General features: G+C 53.0%; 1 protein-coding gene across 1 annotated transcript in view; it reads left to right on the forward strand.

Moving 5' to 3' along the window:
• Nucleotides 1–19,368, forward strand: part of NOS2 (nitric oxide synthase 2) — a 69,077-nt gene extending 49,709 nt beyond the window's left edge. The window contains 17 exon segments of the mRNA XM_019423824.2: nt 3,357–3,551; nt 4,549–4,631; nt 5,018–5,162; nt 5,893–5,997; nt 7,149–7,198; nt 7,596–7,770; nt 8,532–8,664; nt 9,664–9,742; nt 10,518–10,699; nt 12,805–12,884; nt 12,886–12,969; nt 13,971–14,178; nt 15,963–16,050; nt 16,505–16,626; nt 16,936–17,084; nt 17,997–18,191; nt 18,764–19,368. Of these exon segments, the coding sequence (XP_019279369.2) occupies nt 3,357–3,551; nt 4,549–4,631; nt 5,018–5,162; nt 5,893–5,997; nt 7,149–7,198; nt 7,596–7,770; nt 8,532–8,664; nt 9,664–9,742; nt 10,518–10,699; nt 12,805–12,884; nt 12,886–12,969; nt 13,971–14,178; nt 15,963–16,050; nt 16,505–16,626; nt 16,936–17,084; nt 17,997–18,191; nt 18,764–18,883 (2,193 nt within the window). The 3' untranslated portion in view covers nt 18,884–19,368.

Genomic DNA, 19,368 nt, shown 5'->3' on the forward strand with positions numbered 1-19,368 from the left:
GTTTTGTGGGTCTGGAGACTTTCTGATTAGGTCGTCTCCGGTCATCTTATGCTTGGCTCTCCCCTTGACAGCATTGTCCATTTCCTCACGCCTCAAACAAGTAGCGAGCACCCGGTCTGTGCCAGGCGCTGTGGTAGGTGCTGGGGGTGCACAGACCTATAAGCCCTCCTACTCGCTCTCGCGCTTCTTGTGTAAACTGAATGCTCCCAGCAACAGGCAGCTCCTTACCTTTCAAGACCTGGCAGTCGTTGTCAATTTCAGGGCTTGAGCACTGAATCCTGTTCCCTGTCAGTTGCTCAAGGACTTTCCTCCTGAAAACTCTGACCCCCTTCTTCTGTATCATTGGTGTCTTCCTGTCTGCTGGATCATTTTCAGCAATGACCAACAGGCTATAATGGTTCCCGTCTCAGAGAAATAACTGACCAGCTAGCCAAATAAGTCCCCCAGCTACCACCTTGTTTTCTTGCTTTCCTCTGTAGCCAAACCACTGTAAGGTCTCACTATACCTCCTCATCCTCTAGCCACTCCAGTGAGGCTTGCATCCTCTGCCACTCTTCTGGTCCCTCTGGAATTCTTGCTGTTTTCCAAACTTCACCAAGACGGTTCCTACCTCAGGGCCTTTGCACTCGCTTTCCCCTCTGCTTAGAATACTCCTCCCACAAATCATCCCATGACTGGGTCCTTCCCTTCATCCAGGTGTCTATTCACTTCCTTGGAGTAGCCCTTCCTGACCATGCCGTGTAGATGGCACCCTTCCCACACCTCCATCTTGTCCCTCTCTCTTCTTCCTTTACCTCTGTCTTTATTTTTCTTCAGAATTCTTATTAGCTCCTGACGTGACAGAGTACATCTACTTCTTGCCTTTCTGTTGGGGCTGGGCATTCCCTCTCTTGTTCATTGCTCTACCTGTAGAGTCTAGAAGAGTGGCCATGGTAGATACTGAAAAAACTATGAACTTGAGTGAGTAAATGAGAGCCCACGTCCCCATGGGCAGGCGCTGCTCTTGCTTCCCTATACTGAGTGAATGTACCCACCCCTTGGGCCCATGCACAGATCAGTTCTCATGTGGGACTGAGCCCTCTGGTCTGTCTGCTGCTCTTACTCATATGATCGCTCTCCTTCCTTTTGGGAAGGAGGCAGGGGATGTGTGAATATTTTACTTTAGAGGCTGAAACCATCTCCACAAAGCTGGCAGATACCCTGGGGCCAGATTGCTAGGAAGATACTCGTTCATTCATTCAGCCAAGTACTTTGAGCCTTTTGCATCAATCAGGCACTGGGCTTGGCCCAGGATGTGAGTGGTGAACAAAATAGACAAAAACCTTTTCCTTGTGGAGTGGGAAGGGGAGTTGACATTAAACAAACATCCAGTAAATATTTACAATCACACTGTTTCCCAGGGCTGGTCACCCCATGGGCAGGTCAAGCTTGTGCTTGCTTGTTCTGAGGGTTGTGGGTGGGCGGGGGTTCAGAGGCAGAACAGGAAGAGCACCACCCCCCCAGGGCTGGCCCAGCTCAGAAGGACCCCGCTGGCCGTGGACCACACATCCTGACTCCTGGGGGCTCTGCGCACCAGGCCTGATACTGCAGGATGCAGATACGTCCCAGAGAATCTGCCGATCCTCAACTGTCTCCCGACCATTGCTGACCACGTCCCCCCCCCCCCCCCCACTGCTTGAGAGTCTCCAGGACTTCCTTGTCACCCTCCTTCAGGATAAACTTCCTCATCTGTACACCGAGGATAAATAATAGGTCCTCCCTCACTGGGTTATTGTGAGAATTAAATGAAAATGCATGCAAAACATTTAGCTGTGCTGCCTGGCGCATAGTGAACACTCAGTAAGTATTTGTTTTATTGTTGCTTTATTTATTATTATCAACGTTGTCAGCTTCTCAGCTCAAAAGTGGCCTGGAACCCAGGAGCTGCTTGTACATGTGTAAGATTTTAGAAGGCGTGTTGCGTCCTCCATCCGGAGGCTCCTTCCTCTTGTGCTTCTGGCCTTGACTCAGGCAGTGTCCTCCTCCAGGAATGCCCATCCATCGCCTAACTTGTGCCTATCTCTCAAGACTTGCCTACTCTTAGATGCAGTCTCTGGAGTCCCCTATTTCTCCTCCAGGCCTCTGTCTGGGCTCCGCACCTCTGCCCTCCAGCAGCACCTGTCTTCACCTCCCTTGTACCTTGTATCAGACCACATGAAAATGGCCTCCCCTCCTTAGAGCATAATCTAATGCAGAAAAGGGGCCATGTTTTCACCTCTGTAATGCCAGTGCTTTATGCAGTGCCTGGCATTAATAGATAAAGATAGATAGAAATAATAATAGCAGCTAACATTTATTGCACACGTTCTGTGCTTTACTTATGTTAACTTTTTTTTAGAGTTTTTAAATTATTTATTTATTTATATTTATTTACTTAGAGTGTGAGCAGGGGAGAGGAGCAGAGGGGGAGAGAGAGAGAAGGAGGGAGGGAGAGAATCTTAAGCAGGCTCCACACTCAGCTTGCAGCCCAATGCAGGGTTCGATTGCACGACCCTGGGGTCATGACCTGAGCTGAAATCAAGAGTCAGGCTCAACCAACTGAGCCACCCAAGTGCCCCTACTTGTGTTAACTTATTGCCTCCTTTCAGCAACGTTATAATGTAGAAACTGTTATCAACCCCATTTTACATTTGAGGAAACTGAGGCTTAGTGAGGTTCAGGAACTAATAGCTCAAGGTCACATGGCTAATAAGAGACCAAAGTTTGAATCATGACATTAAACAAATGTCTCCTGACTGAGTTGCCCCAGACATTGAGGGGTGTGGCTGCCTTTGTTGGATCATTTCAGGAAGGCTCAGACCCCTTGGCTTCTAACTTTAGGATGTGGGACATTGTGCTGACTTGTTTTCCATATGCTGCCGTTTCCCCAACACTTAGTTCTCTTCAGAGATGTCTAGTTCCTTCTTGGCTGAGAGAGCCCCATCCTCAGGGAAGTGACTCCTGGAACTCCCAGTACCAACAGGTGGCAAAAAGACACTATGGTTGGAGGTGTTTGTCCACATCCAGAGGGAGCCATTTGTGGGGAGTTTGGGGAGACTTGTAGGCGTGGCCTGAGAAGCTGACTCTGTCCCTAGAGGGCCAAGGTGGGGGGGGCCCACCATGTGACCTCTGGGCCGACTATGACTATGGTGATTTCTGGGGCTCCTTTGGAGGCTCTGAAAGTGCCTTCCATTTGGGTATTTACTTTCAGCAGCAAGGAGGTGGCCAGGAGGAACTGTTGTCACATTTTACTGACCTTGGGAGCCCTGCTGACAGACCATGCTCCTGAGTCCCTTCCCTTGCCTCAACCCCCCCCTCTTTGCCTCCTCCTACTTTAGAAGCAAAACGTGACCATCATGGACCACCACTCGGCTGCGGAGTCCTTCATGAAGTACATGCAGAACGAGTACCGGTCCCGAGGGGGCTGTCCTGCCGACTGGATTTGGCTGGTGCCCCCAATTTCTGGCAGCATCACTCCCGTGTTCCACCAGGAGATGTTAAACTATGTCCTGTCCCCTTTCTTCTACTACCAGGTGAGGGAGGGCCTTCCTCCCCTCTCTGTCTTGGGAGCTCAGGGGTGGAGAATGTATGTGTGTGTGTGTGTGTGTGTGTGTGTGTAGGTGTGCATGCGTGTGCGTGCACGTGCTCGTGTGTGTGTGCAGGTGCGTGTGTGTACACGTATGCATGCACGTTCACGCTCACTCATGCAGGACACACGGGGCAGGGCCGGGGACACAGGGGCCTATTTGTAATGCTTGTCAGGATGCTGAACAGCAATCGTCCATTTCCGCAGAGAGTGGGACTTAAGGAAAGACCTTTTATTTCACCTTCAGGGGTCCAGTGCTCTGATGGGGCTTAAGCTTGAGGGTGACCGCCACTGCCCCCACCTCAACCAGTCACATCCCATAAGGGTGAAGAGTTTGGCTCGAGGGTCAGACACACCTGTGGGCGACTCTGCCACTTCCTAGCGGCATGGTCGTGGGTGGGTCATTTCACCCATGGGAGCCCTGATGTTCTCGTTGTGTGGATCCCGTGAGCTGGTCTCTGCCCAGCCCAGAATGCACTCTGTAACCATCCCCTATTGAAACCCGTTCACTTTTTGTCATAAAGGGCTTCGGCTAGATTCGGGGAGGAGCCTCCTTACTTTAAGATGCCAGGTAGAGGGACTGACTGCCGGGGACAGCGTGTGCCTGTCGTCATAGTGCCTTATTTCACTCAAAGCTGTCCGGTTTGAACTGTACATCACATGGTCTGCCTAGTGGCACTAAAAACGAAAGAGAAGTGGGGCCTCTTCCTCCTGGGGGGACACTAATGGAGAATAAAATCAACTGGCCACCCGGTATGTGCAAGTTCCAAGCTGGACCCTGGAGCTGCAATTCTGAGGGAGACAGAGCCCCAGCCCTCCCTGCCGGGGCACCCAGGGACCCCCACCTCACAAAGCGCACAAAGGGTTCTCTGGCTCCCTCGCATCCCCAAGCCCCGGCCGAGCCAGGGCCCACCTTGCCCTCACAGGTGCCTTCTTTTCTGCAGGTGGAGGCCTGGAAAACCCACATCTGGCAGGATGAGAAGCGGAGACCCCGGAGAAGAAAGATTCCGTTCAAAGTCTTGGTTCAGTAAGTGGGAGCGGCCAGTGCTGGCATCTCACCTGCAGCCCTTTCTTCTAGCCAGCCTGCCCTTCTAGGCCTTGAAGGGCGGGGAACAAAGAGAAACGATGGTCTTTGTGGAGTTGGGCTCACAGAGGTCCAGACGCCAGTGGGGACCGCCTGCCACCATCGTCCCAACCTTCCCTGTCCTCTGTTTTCCCACGGGGTTGAGTCATGGGTTGAGTGGGTGAGGGGAGGAGAAGGGCCGTGAGTCCAGGTCGATACCTGGTAAGAAACATGAGTTCTTTTCCCACAAACTGCAACCCCTTAGACACTGTCCCTCTTCCATTCTCTATGACCCGTGCGTTCCTCTGGAAGGGTGAGTCAGCACAGTGTCTGTCTGTCTGTCTACACAGAGCTGTGCTCTTCGCCTCCATGCTGATGCGCAAGACCATGGCGTCCCGAGTGAGAGCCACAATCCTCTTTGCGACGGAGACAGGAAAGTCAGAAACACTGGCCCGGGACCTAGGGGCCTTGTTCAGCTGTGCCTTCAACCCCAAGGTGAGCAACTCAGCTGGACGCATGCCTCCTTCTCTGCCTGTGTGCAGACAAGTTGGTAAAAGTTAAAACGGTTACTCTGCTCCTGAATGTCCCAGAGCCTTGGGGGTGCTGATGCACATTATAAATCTGTGATAGGACAGATCGGTGTCCAAGGGCTCCCAAACTTACACAGCAAATAGAATTTTCGTGGTGTTCCAGGGCACACAGTTTGAGAAACACTTTCCTAATGCAAGTGTCAAAATCCACGAGCTGCTGTAGATGAACTTTAGTCACTCAACACCTTCACTACGGGCTGTAGTGCTCAAGGTGAGGGGGCAAAGGACGAATAAGATGCAGACGAATGAAACAGCCCCACAGGGGGACTCCCTCATTCCCTCAGTGTCGGAGTTCATCCTTCATTGGAAGCCTCCTGCATCAGGTGGGCTGGGCCCCGGGTAGAACAGCGAGGCTGTGACACATTTCACCTGAGATTCACTGAAGTGTTGGCCGTGGGGCTTGAGCGGGGGGAGGAGGATGGGGAGCGATGTGTGCGTGCAGGTTTATTCGACGGGCATTCGTGAAGCATTCCCCTCCTCTGTGCCGCGCCTGTGCTGGGCGTGGGCGGGGTAGGGGGACAGGTGACGCAGGGGGCTCCCGGGAGGGGGGAAGGGAGGCACAGGGCTTCCGGGGACGGCGTGGAAGGCCGCAGCCCGGGAACCGAGGGCTCATGTCCACCCTTGGTGCCGCACAGATTCTCTGCATGGACCAGTACAGGCTGAGCAACCTGGAGGAAGAGCAGCTACTACTGGTGGTGACCAGCACGTTTGGGAACGGAGACTCCCCCGGCAACGGAGAGGTGGGTGGCCCAGGTCCCGGTGGTCTGGGGGGCGGGGTAGGGTCCGAGAGGGACAGGGAAAGGATCTGGGAGATTCAGCATGTCCTAAGGAGGGCGCTTGGAAGTGAGCGCTTGGATCCCTGTGGGCTGCCCGAGTGCCAGCCATTTGCCTGCCTCCTTTATAACTGTCACCATATGTATGTGACGCCTTTCCTGTGACATGATCTATACTTTTAAGTAAATTGACCCACCTTTTTAAACTCAAAAATTCATGCTAATTTTTTAAAATGTTTATTTACTTATTTTTGAGAGAGAGAGAGTGAGAGAACACAGGGGAGGCGCAGAGAGAGAGACAGACATACGTACAGAATCTGAAGCGGGCTCCAGACTCTGAGCTGTCAGCCTAGAGCCCGATGCGGGGCTCAAACTGGTGAACCGTGAGATCGTGACCTGAGCTGAAATCAGACGCCTAACCTACTGGGCCACCCTGGCACCCCTCAAAAATTCATGTTTAAAGGAAACTTTCTATCACTCCCACGAATGGAAGGCCAACAAAAAGTAAACCCAATGAAAGCCAAACAAAGTTCTTGAACTTTAACTGGGTACTGTTGCCTGACCGTGGCTTGCTTTGTTTTTTAAAATGAGTAATAGGCAAAGATTAGAGGACTTCGGGCTCCCATAGCCCCAAGCGAAGACACTCCCTGGTTTTCATAAAGATAAGAATAGTAACTGAAACAGGAATAATTTTTTTAAATTTACAGAAAAGAGTACTTTCTTACCATGTGATTTGATGCCATTGCTGCTGGGTCACATTCTGCCTAAAATAATCTTCAGTCCCTTGGAAATCAGGGTAATCTTAGAGAGTATGGGACCGGTTGTCATTATTACCAGGTTCCAAAAAGGAAGAGAGGCTCGTGCCCCATGAGGAGACCCTCTGGAGATGCCGTGCTGTAAGGGAGGTCCTCCTCTACCAGAGCTGGATGGGGCTGGGCTGTTCTAGGTCCCCCACCAAGGGTCAAGCCCACATGAGTTGCTAAGACTGAACTTGTCCCTGAGCCCCAGCCAGCTGGCCCCACACTTCCATTTGTGGATCTTGAACCACATGTGGCCAGATATGGCCAGTACTTATACTAATCTCATCCTGAGAAGTCTGTGGTTCTTTCTCTTTCTAGAAACTGAAAAAATCCCTCTTCATGCTGAAAGAGCTTACCAACAAGTTCAGGTAAGGCTTTTCCCCACACCCACTTGTCCAAGCCCTACCTTATGAACCTAGAGTCTGGGTGCCAGGGAGGAAACTGGTTGTGTATAAGGGGGTCTTCTCCAAGATATCCAGGCACAGAGAGATCCTTGTCCTCAGCATATGTCGAGGGTCAAGTCAGGGAAACCAAGTCCCTCTCATAGGTCTGCCTCTCATAGGTCCCTCAAGCGTGGGATTGGTCACAGGAGTTGGTGACAAGGCTTGGGAGCTAGGGAGGACCAGAAGGGGGCGTGCGCTGGCCGGTCCTGTGCCCAGCTGCAGGGGGAGTGTCTGAGGCTGGCCTTATGGGGCCACTAATGCTACGTGATGCTTGCGTGGCTGCGCTCACCCCAGTCTCCACGTGTGTGTCCTCCTCGGGCAGGTATGCCGTGTTCGGCCTCGGCTCCAGTATGTACCCTCAGTTCTGTGCCTTTGCTCATGACATCGACCAGAAGCTGTCCCATCTGGGGGCCTCTCAGCTTGCCCCAACAGGGGAAGGGGACGAGCTCAGTGGACAGGAGGAAGCCTTCCGCAGCTGGGCCGTGCAAACCTTCAAGGTCAGTTCTTAGCTGGAGCTGCCCCCCGGCCCGGACAGGGATGCCACAGCCCACTCATGTCCAGGACACCTCACGCCGGCCATCCTGGATGGTGTGACTCCTGCCTGGTCCTGTAGGCATGGTCCTAGGTGTGGCCTGAAGGCTCAGGTCACTGCTGCTTTCCCTCTACCCCTCAGAACTCCACTTTAAGCATGTGCCCCCAGATGGGGGAAGATGGCTGAGACACACCCCTGCCCTTAGGGAGCTTCGGTTTAAGATCTTTCCCCCTCTAATTATTCAGGTCACCTCTTGACGACTTTGTCTTGTTTCAGTCTCCCAGCCACAGAGAGCCTGGGGACAGGTTGAGTCCTCTGGACCTGTGTCAGAATCTCAGTAGGGCTTTGCTGCCTGTGGCCGCACCCCCCCCCCACCCCCACCCCCGATTTTAGAGAACTCCACATTCGAACAGTGTTTCACCCAGCGGTGGCACTTAGAGCACCTGGTTCCCAGGCCCACGCCACCTCCACGTGACCCCACACCAGGAACAGGGGGGTAATCAAATCTCATGGTGTGGGCATGAGGATAATATGAAAACAATAGCAACGACGTGCCAAGCCTGGCTGCCTCTTCGAGTGCACACAGCAGCCCAGTCAGATCTGTGTACTTAGTAATTACTGGAAGCACTTAACTGATCTGTAAGGACCTACAAAATGGTGGCCCCGATGGTGGTGACGATGTCGAAGAGGAGGACCATGATGATGGTCTGCCCCATCTTCTTCCAGGCAGCCTGTGAGACGTTCGATGTGCGAGGCAAGCACCGCATTCAGATCCCCAAGCTCTACACCTCCAATGTGACCTGGGACCCGCACCACTACAGGCTCGTGCGGGACTCACAGCCTCTGGACCTCAACAAAGGTACCTGCTGGGCTTGTGGCCCTTCCTGCTGGGATGGCGGTCTCTGACGCCAGAGTCTGTGCTCGAGGAGGCCACTAGGACCCTCTGAACGGAGGCAGCTGGCCTAGGGATTCCAGGCCTCTCCCTCTTGTTGCAGCCGAGAGCCTGCTGGGGTGCAGGACTGGAGAGCTTGCTTCATCTCTGAGGAAGCCTATTCCGGGAGGAATCCCTGGGAGGGTGACAGAAAGGGGAGTCAGCGCCAACTGAGGGCCTCCTGTGTGCCAGGCACTGTGCTGGGCTTCTCACCCACGCCACTCTAAGTGACCCTGACACTCATCTTGTAAGAAGGGCATAAAGACCAGGGCTCCTGGCTGGCTCAGTTGGTAGGGCATCTGATGCTTGATCTCTGGGTTGTGAGTTCGAGCCCCATGTTAGGTGTGGAGGTGACTTAAAAAACAAAATACGACGGGCACAAAGACACTGAAGTTTGGGGAGGTGAAGCAAGTTGCTAGCATGTGGCCAGGCTGGGATTTGAGCCCCAGCCGTCCAGTTCTGACAGAAGCCAATTATTGTATTATAAACCACATCTTGTAGAAGTAGTCCCAAGGCTGCCGTCCGTGAACTCTTGATGGTGCCTTCTTGACACTGTGCCTCCGTGATTCCTCTTTTCTTGTACCATGAGTACAGTAGCCCTGTAGGTTCCTGCATGTTTAGGACACCCCTGGCTTCAGCTATGCTCTCCTGCAGATACCAGGCTATGGGGATGGCCTAGAAATCCCCACCTTTGGGCACCTCATGCACTTCCCAGCGCTTAGCAGCACAGCTACCCTCTGTCAAACCAAGGGTCTTTATTTGTGATTCAGAAACAACAGGGAAAAAGAAAGGACAGAAAACCCCCCTGCCATCACAGTGGGACACCCCAAGGGTAGTGTCCAGGGATAACTGACTCAAATACATGGAGGCTGCCCCCACCAACACTTAAGAGACACTTTGCCATTTTTTCCTCTCTGTCCCCCACAGCTCTCGGCAGTATGCACGCCAAGAACGTGTTCACCATGAGGCTCAAATCACAGCGGAATCTCCAGAGTGCGAAATCCAGGTAAGGGAGACTGCAGGCCTGCTTGAGTGATGACCCACAAATTTAATTTAATGAAGGGAAGACCAGAGCAAGTCAGTCTTTGAAAGGAGAGAAGTGTCCACTGGTAATAGCAATGATGACTTTGTCGGGACCAGCTTGACCGGTAACGCCTGTGACCTCCATCGCCTCTCGGTCTGGTCTCCATTAACCATGGGCCAGTTTCCCAGCTTGACAACTAGGCACCTGCTCTACCAACCTGTCCTTTGTCACTAAAGCCTTTCACCAAAGGTGCAGGGCAAGAGAAACTCAAACCATTTGGCTCTTTCTTAAGAACTTTCAGGAAAACTTTTGGCAGGGAAGGACATTTCCCTGCCAGGAGAAACCAGTATTCTGGATTCCCTGTAGGTTGTCTGTGCTGTCCTCCCTCCCCCTCCCCATTCATTAGGAAAACCAGGCTTTGTTCCGATAAGAACCAGATTTGTGCTGGGGACAAGAAGGATTTTTTTCCTAATGCTGACTATCTCCCAAGGGGATGCATTCTTTAGGCGGAGGGTGTGGTCAAGCCTGTGCGGCTCAGGACTGTCATGTGGGGAGGGTGCAGCCCACCCTCTCCCCACAGAGAAGCCCCAGGCCCTCCTGAGCACCCCAGCCTCAGGGGCTGTGGGTGACCCATGCTCATGGAACTGGGCAGGAAAATGAAAGAAGGGCACATTTCCTAGGGAAGCTGGCCCGGCCATCAGGACCTCTGGAGGAAATCCTGGTGGCGTCACCAGAGGCTTCTCTTTCCCTTTTCCAGCCGCACCACCCTCCTGGTGGAGCTCTCCTGTGAGGACAGCCACCGGCTGAGCTACCTGCCTGGAGAGCACCTCGGGGTTTTCCCAGGCAACCAGCTGGCTCTGGTAAAAGGCATCTTGGAGCGAGTGGTGGACGGCCCTGCACCCCACCAACCGGTGCACCTGGAGACCCTCAGCGAGAGCGGTGAGCACTTGCACGGTGGCCCCAGCATCCCCCCAGCAACCTCCCCGACTCTGCTGGTGGGCTGGTCCCACGCCCGCGCTGTGGGCAGTTAGCCCTGTCCTCCCTGCTGAGTGGGTGGGCCGCCCAAGCCCTTACTCGAGCAGCTTTGCCAATGGAAGGGACGCTTCTTTGGGACTATCTGTCCAACCCCAGAGACTGGGGAGTCTTTTTCCCTTCGTTCTTTTGCTCACCCAGCCACTTTTTTTGTTCATTGATGGGTTCATTTATTTTTCCATTGAGATTTCAACCGGTCACATCCATATACCAGGCAGGCCCTGGGCTACAAAAATGAATGAGGCTCAATGTCTGCATTCAGAAAGCTCACTACCGAGTACAGGAGGCAGATAGGCAAGAATATTCATCACCATCATCATCCTCATCCTCATCCTCATCCTCATCATAACAGTAGCAGCTGGCATTTGTTGGGTAATTACTAGATGCCAGCATTTTACATGCCCTGTCTCTTCAGTCCCCACAGTAGACATGTGTCTGCAGTTTGCCTGATGACGTAATGGAGAAATGTGGGAACAGTGTAAAAATGCTGCGCTTTGAAGGTTCAAGTCCCTGATCCATCACTTCCTAGCTATGTGACCTTGAGCATAGCAGTTAACCTCTCGAGGCTTTATTTCTTGTCTCTAAAATGAAGACAAAGGAGCTGCCCTTGTAAGGTTGTAGTAAGACCAGATGATTAGGTGCAAATGCCCCCTTCACCACAGTTCCTGGCACCGAATAAATGCAGAAGCAGAGGGATGTCCATTCCCTACAGGCTGTGAACATCTGTCCAGAGCTCAGAGAAGGAGTTTAATGTGCCCTGAGAGTGTCCCTGGACCCCAAAGTTCATAACCTCCTTGCATGTTCATGGCATTCTGATTTCACACTGCTTACCCATCGAAGGCCTCACTTATCCCCACCGTACCCGGATGATGGGCAGCGGCAGACTGTGGGTGGCAGGGAGAGTGAGTCTCCTCCTGGTCATCCTCACCTGGGAGAGGACGCTGTCCTAGGGAGGGTCGGGAGCACCCCCTTCCCCTGCTAGGGTGAGGCCCAGTCTGTGTGGTCAGCACAGCACGGGGTGGGGGACAGGTACTAGGAGAGATAAACTAATGAAATCAACACTTGCAAGCCTCCTAGCCCATAGGAATGGCCCTCTGGCCTGAGTGACAATCAGACCTCCAAAGAACGTGTGCCCCTAAAGAGAGTGGCTACAATAGGAAAAGGAGGGGCAGAGAAGCAAAGTGTGGCATTGTCCCCCACTGTCCAGGAGAATGTCTTGTGATGCAGGAAGACAGATGTGTAGTTCTTCAGGCCTTGGGTCTAGATGAAATAACATAGTACGAATATTTTTACCTAATATTTATTGAACATGTATGTGCCCAACACCATACTATTACACGTACAGTATACCATTCAATGGTCATACAAATCCAGCGAGACAGGTTTTGTTATTGCATTCGTTTTATAGAGACAGAACCCAAGGTTGTGTTCAGTCACCTCGCTAGTAAGTGGGGAGCCAGAGTTTGAACCCATGTGTACTGGCTCCAGGGTCCACACTATGACGGCCCTGCATACTGCCTCTTGGGACTCCTTGGGACTTGCCACTTTACTTTGATTTGCTGCTCACCCAGTACCTCTTGGTATAGCCCCAGGGGACTGAAGTCATGGGCTTTTCTGTAAATGCATAACTGGCCTCAGGGGTGTACATCAGTCTTTGGTGAATTTAGTTACTGTGAGTCTGTAGTTCACCTATGGTTGTTTTGCTAAAGTGCAGATCTGAACCAGAGAGGGACTGAACTCTGGTGCATAGTTAAGTTTTCAGGATTGTGCTAACTTGGGTACCCTTTAGAGAGCTGTTGATCAGCCTTCCATGGCAGCCCTAACTCTGAGCACCACTTTCTTGCATGTGAATTGGGCACGTGAGCACTTTCGCTGTTCCTGAAGGCAGAAATTCAGTGTCTTCTCTCCCTGCAGCTGGAGGGTGGAGGGTGTTTTCCCCAGAGGCCTCATCACCCTTCAGGAAACCTAAACGGGGCGTTTTTGCCATCCTGACTCCTACTTTCCCTATCCAGGAAGCTACTGGGTCAGAGACAAGCGGCTGCCCCCGTGCTCGCTCAGCCAGGCCCTCACCTACTTCCTGGATATCACCACCCCCCCCAACCCAGCTGCTGCTCCGCAAATTGGCACAGCTGGCCACAGAAGAGGCAGAGAGGCAGAGGCTGGAGATCCTGTGCCAGGTGAAGGTTGGGGCTGGTGGGTGAAGGAAGGGCAGGGCGGATGAGGGGAGCCACAACCCAGAGCTAGTGTTTAACCTCCAAGGGGAAATCCTACCTAGCTTCCCAGAGTGAGACTTGTCAAAAGCTGGTGTGAAGTATGTACCCCCTCCATCCCATCACTAGGACACAGTTGCTTTGAGTGATCTTAATTTTTCTTAGTGTCTGCAGGACACCACCTAAGATAAGATAAGATAAGATAAGATAAGATAAGATAAGATAAGATAAGATAAGATAAGATAAGAGGCTAGAAAAGGGGAGCCATTATTGTCTTAGCTTTGTATATTCCCAAAACCTGGAATAAGTCTGAAACTTAGGAAGTGCTGGAGGACGGATGGTGAGGATGAATGGATAAATAGACACAGTAACGGGTAGTTGAGTTAATAAATTAATGAGAGGATGCATTAACTCACTGACAACTTTCTAGGCCCATGCCTTTGCAAAGGCACCGGATAGCATTATTACCATCATGTTTATCACTAATTATCTTGATTCCCAGCACCTCCACTGCACTGTACTAACTTGGCACATGTTCTTGCATTTAAGTCTCTCGATATCCCCATGAAATAGATGATGCCATCCTTGTTTCACAAAGGTTAAGTGATTGGGACAAGATCCCACAGCTGGTAAGGGCGTCCAGTCAAGATTTGAACCCAGGTGTGTATGATTCCAGAGCTCTGTCCACAATTAGATTACAATAAAAATTTGACTCCTGCCCACCAGGAGCCGACGGTGGAGTTCTAAGCACACAAATCAGGTTAATGCTACTTACTGACCTGAGTTCTTCCAGGAAGGAACGATTTTCTCTCCAGCTTGGTAGTCTCAGCACCCTGGACAGCGCCTGGCACTTGGAAATGTTTGTTGAGGGTGTGAATGAGTGAATGAATGAATGCTGGATTGTGACAGCCTTCTGCCTCCGGGTGGGGCAAGTGCCAGAAGTCACTCACACTGCCCTTGGCTTTCAGCCCTCAGAGTACAACAAATGGAAGTTCACCAATAGCCCCACATTCCTGGAGGTACTGGAGGAGTTCCCATCCCTGCGGGTGTCTGCTGGCTTCCTGCTCTCCCAGCTGCCTATTCTGAAACCCCGGTACTACTCCATCAGCTCCTCCAGGGCCTGTGCACCCACGGAGGTCCACCTCACTGTGGCTGTGCTCACCTACCGCACCCGAGGTAAGGCTGGGCAGGGGCTTTGGAGCAGTCCAGCTCTGCTGTTTACTGGGCAGTCGTCCAACATCTCTGAACTGTGGTCTCCTCGGCAGTTAAAAACCCACTCCCCAGGGGAGCCTGGGTGGCTCAGTCAGTTGAGCGTCTGGCTCTTGATTTCGGCTCAGGTCATGATCTCACAGTTTGTGGGTTCAAGCCCGACATTAAGGTGCCGGCGTGGAGCCTGTTTAGGATTCTCTCTCCCTCCTTCTCTCTCTCTCTCTCTCTCTCTCTCTCTCTGCCTCTCCCCCACTCATGCTTTCGCTGTCTCTCAAAATAAGTAAACTTTCAAAAAACCCCTACCTCCCAGAGTGTTAATAGCAATAGGAGGTGTGTGGGAGAGATTACTACGAACCAGGCACTGAACTCACCCTTTTGTATATGTATTATCGGTAACCGTATGAGATGGGGACTATTTGCATTTTACAGGTGAGGAAACTGAGGCACAGAGAGGTTAAGCCACAAAGTCATACTGTTAGCAAATAGAGAACTGAGGTTCAAACCCAAGCAGTCTGACTGCTGAGTCTTCCCTTCTTCACTCTACTGCCCTACTACTGTTGGGACAACTTAATGAGATCAAATGTAGAAAGCACCCAATACTGCCCAGTGATTCTTCATTTCCTGATAGTCTAGCCTGGGTACAGGGGTGATTATGCCTTGATTGTTCACTCAGTCATTCACTTATTCAGCGATGGTTATTTCATATCCATCTATGCTTGGCATGGTGGTGGATGTGGAAACACAACACGTAGCTTCTTCCCTCATGGAGCGTCCCATCTAGAGGGGGCAGTGAAGAGAGACTCATAGTGATGGACAGTTGTCATTATGCAGGGTGCTCTGAGGGCAGAGGGTAGAGGATGGGCTAACATAGACTGGAAGGTCCAAAACCTTGTCTACTTGGACTTGGGCCTCTGTGCTGGGTAAACTGTACCCTGTAACTGAGCATTGCCTGGGTTGGTAAAGCCAGGTAAAAAGCATAGTCACACGGTTTCTAAACACTGGGCAGAGACTCTGTCTGCTCTGTTCGAGAACATCTACACAGGCCAAGTCTCAGTCCTCAGGCAGGGAGAGGGAAGGTGGGGACACCTTGTGAGAGCAAGATTCCATCCAGAGGAAAAAAGGGACTTTTCAAGTTGGTTGGAATAGCTTTAAATGCTGGGCCTTTGGGAAGGGAATGTAAACCAGAGAAAGTAGGGGTTTCCACAGGCCCAGGAGGGGCCGCTTGGGAAGACAGTGAGATATCACAGCAGAGCAGAATGCTCAGGGGGCTGTCTGTCACCCAGGGTTCCTACCAGCAAGGGGTTTACCTCATGAAGACACTGTGGGGCAGTGACTGTGGCCACCCTTCAGGGTCACTTTGTGCTATATCATCGGAGCTGAGTGATGGGCTGGGAGGGTCCCTGGAGAAACTCTTGGAAGGAGCATTGGAGTAGGAGTCAGGAAACCTGAGCTGTGGCCTCATTTTACTGCTACCTGAGTGACCTTGTACAAGTCACTTTCCTTCTCTGAGACTCTTTCTGCAGTGGCAAAGGGGAGAGTCTTGCAAACTCTCTAAGTGCGTTTCAGTTTTCCCCAGCTCTGGCTGCATAGAGGGCAGACCGCAGGACCGGGAGAACTGCCCCCTCACTAAAGCCCACAGAGTGCCTCAGCAGACACTTCCAGGAGGCTCGTTGGTGTGGGAAGAGCCTCTGGGACAATTCACCCCTAGGGTGTGGGGAATGATGTTGGTCATGTCTGTGTTGTCCTTGCAGATGGCCAAGGTCCCTTGCACCACGGCGTCTGCAGCACATGGCTCAGCAGCCTGAAGCCCCAAGACCCAGTACCCTGCTTTGTGAGAAGGTAAACAGGCCCTCCACTCTGTCCCTGGTGGGACCACTGGCCCCTGGGAGTTCTGGTTTGAAGGGGAGTGATCTGGGACTTAGGTACCATGCTGGGCCCCATGGCCCATGAAGAAGGCATTGGGGTCCCCCTGGGCCTCTCCATTCTATCCCTGGCAATAAAGCGTAGCCAGATCTCCAGCAGAGACAGAGATGACAGCAGTCGGGGTGGGGATCTAGAGAACAATGAGTTTCAGGCCTTTTTCAAAAGGAGCTCAGGGCGAGGAGATGGTGTGCCAAGGCAGGGGAAATGAGGCAGCCTACAGGACTTGGGAAATCACATTTGAGCTCATTGTCTCCTCCACCCTCACAACACCACCGCCCCCAGCTGCACCCCCAGTTCCCCAGCCCCGGTCCAGTGTGTGCATCCATCTCAGGGTGTCTGAGGACTGGGCCTCTTGATCTGTTCCCTTTAGTGCCGGCGGCTTCCAGCTCCCTGAGGACCCTTCCCAACCTTGCATCCTCATTGGGCCTGGCACAGGCATCGCCCCCTTCCGCAGCTTCTGGCAGCAGCGGCTCCATGATGCCGAGCACAAAGGTACAGTTAGAGGGTTTCCGGCAGGCGGGGAGGGGACACCAGGTGGCCTGGCATCTCTCCAGGAGTAGGGCGGCAGTGACTGGAGAGTTGTGCCACCGCCCACAGACATTTCCTTGCCCTTCTCCCATTTGCCTCAGCCTGTGTGGACAAGTGATCTGAATGCCCTGGGCCTCATTTTCCTCATCTGTAAAGTGGGGATAATACTAGCTAGGATAGCTGTGGGCGTGAAATGAGAATTCAGGTCGGTTGCCGGGCTCCGCGGGCCCTCTGGTGGCCACCCTGGTAACTGGAGCCTGCTGGGTTTCACAGGGCTCCGGGGCAGCCGCATGACCCTGGTGTTCGGGTGCCGCCGCCCGGATGAGGACCACCTCTATCGGGAGGAGATGTTGGAGATGGCCCAGAAGGGGGTGCTGCATGAGGTTCACACAGCCTACTCTCGCCTGCCTGGCCAGCCCAAGGTAAATGCGGCAGCTGCCCGTGCAGTGGGTGGGACATTAAAAGCACAGTCTGGTGGGTGCCGTGGCTCCCCGCGAGGAGCCCCTTGCTCTTGGAGCCTTCGTCTCAGCTCTAAAAGGGAGGTGGTTACACAACCATCAAAGCGATGCTGTGAAGCTATCATGTTCACTCTGTCAGGAGAAGAGAGGGCCCCCGGGACATTCAGGACAAAGCAGGTCACCTGGTAGGTTAGACCCAGTGCCCAGCTGACTAAAAGTGCTCCCTTCAGATACACAGCTGCCTGGGAAGAAGTGTTCCGTGCTGGCTTTATGCCCAAACACCATGCCCCGGTGACGGTCTCTGCTGCCCTGGGGAGTCGGGACAGACCCTTGCCTCAGCCCCTGTGAATTTGTTCTAGCCACGGTGCTCTGTGTCCAGTGCTAGGGTCACTGGGCATCTTGTGTGGAATGAGAGCAGAGACTCCTAGGTTTCTGTATAACTGGGGAGCCCAGGGTTCTGTGCCCTGCTCTGAATTACAATGGGGATTCCGTGAACTCTGCCCTGAGAAGCTCCCTTTACTGGGGTGTAGGCAGGTGGGCCTCAGAGCCCAGGCAGGGGAAGTGGCTTGATAGATGCCTCTCTGAAGCATGGTGAATTCAAAGTAAATGCAGGAGCCTTACTGAATTGTCAGCTTCTTGAGGGCAGGGCTGAGGGGTCAACATTCCTCTCTCTGGCCCCAGCCCAGGCCAGAGCTGGGCGGGATGCAAGGGCACCTCCTTATCCTGAGCCTGATCCCTAGGCAAGGTCCCGGCTGGGCGGGTCCTCACCCTGCAGCCCAGCATGTCCCCTCACTGCCTCCCCCTGGCCAGCAGACCTGACTGCACGCTTCACCCCCAGAAGCAGGGGCCTGGACCCACCACGTCCTCTGGTTTCAGGTCTATGTTCAAGACATCCTGAGGCAGCAGCTGGCCAGCGAGGTGCTCCGTGTGCTCCATGAGGAGCAAGGCCACCTTTATGTCTGTGGGGATGTGCGTATGGCCCGGGATGTGGCCCAAACCCTGAAGCACCTCCTGGCCGCCAAGCTGAGCCTGAGCGAGGAGCAGGTGGAGGACTATTTCTTCCAACTTAAGGTACGGTGGCTGGTGTGTGGGTCAGGGGTGCAGATCAAGGACACGGGCAAGGGAATCAGGACTAGGAGAGTCAGGCTCAGAACAGTCCTGCACCTCAAAAGAATCCTAGAGGTGACTGGAGGTCAGAGCGAGATGGGCTGTTAAAAGGCCTGGCCGCGCATCCTGGTCTGGTTGCTCAGTTAGACAAAGGCAACACGTTGCTTTATGACAAGACTTCTCAGGGCTGCTAATGTACTGTGTGTCGTGACTCCTCAAGGAGAGAAAGGATGCAGCATTTCCCAAACGTGTCTATCTCAGAGCCCACATTTCCCGGGGCGTCTTGTGGGACAAGAACGAGGCAGGCTGGGACAGCGGGTTGGGTGGTTCACACCAGCGCAGGTGCTGATGGGAGGTAGAGCCTAAGTGGGATTCAAGTGTGCCCTAAGCATGGCAGTTGTGAAGGCAGATGGCTCATGAGTGTATGTGTGGTAAGGAAGCCAGGGGAGCCCCAGGGCCTCATCCTAGCCTGGACCTGATGAATGGGAGGCGGCTGGACCAGCAGAGCTGACACGCTGGCCTGGTTTCCCTTAAAGAGCCAGAAGCGCTATCATGAAGACATCTTTGGTGCTGTATTTCCCTACGAGGTGAAAAAGGATGGGGCAGCAAGGCAGCCCAGCGATCCCAGAGTTCCAGCGGCCCACGGGACAAGTTAAAGTCGCTGCCACAGAACTTAATGATGGAGCCAACTCCCGATTATCTGAGGTCACAGGGCCCGGAGAGATGAAAGGAAATCATAGCCCGGAGCCTCACGTCTTAGTTCCCCAGCTCCTTCCCCGCCAAACCCTATACTTGACCTGCTGCCGGCTAGCAGCCTGGACCGAGTGGAACCTCTGGTCTCCCTTGAGCCCACCCTTCCCGGATAATGGAGAGTTGGGGCTTCCTGGGTCCCTTGAAGACTAAAGCTGCCGTGCCGGGCTCACCTGGTGGGTGACAAGGATGAACCTTCTTCTGATTGCACCACTTTACCTGACCGCCAGGAGGCGCTGTCGCGCCACCCTGTATTTAGCTCCCCACTGTACAGTTATTTATGCCTCTGTATTTAAAAAAAACAACCCCCAGCCTTAAGGGCCGCTCAGGCCGTCCCTGTATGACTCCTGGATGGAGATATTTATATGGAATACATTTTATTTTAACCACA

The sequence above is a fragment of the Panthera pardus genome, unplaced genomic scaffold (genome assembly GCF_024362965.1).
Source record: "Panthera pardus isolate Hobbes unplaced genomic scaffold, ASM2436296v1 HiC_scaffold_3, whole genome shotgun sequence".
Classification (NCBI taxonomy): domain Eukaryota; kingdom Metazoa; phylum Chordata; class Mammalia; order Carnivora; family Felidae; genus Panthera; species Panthera pardus.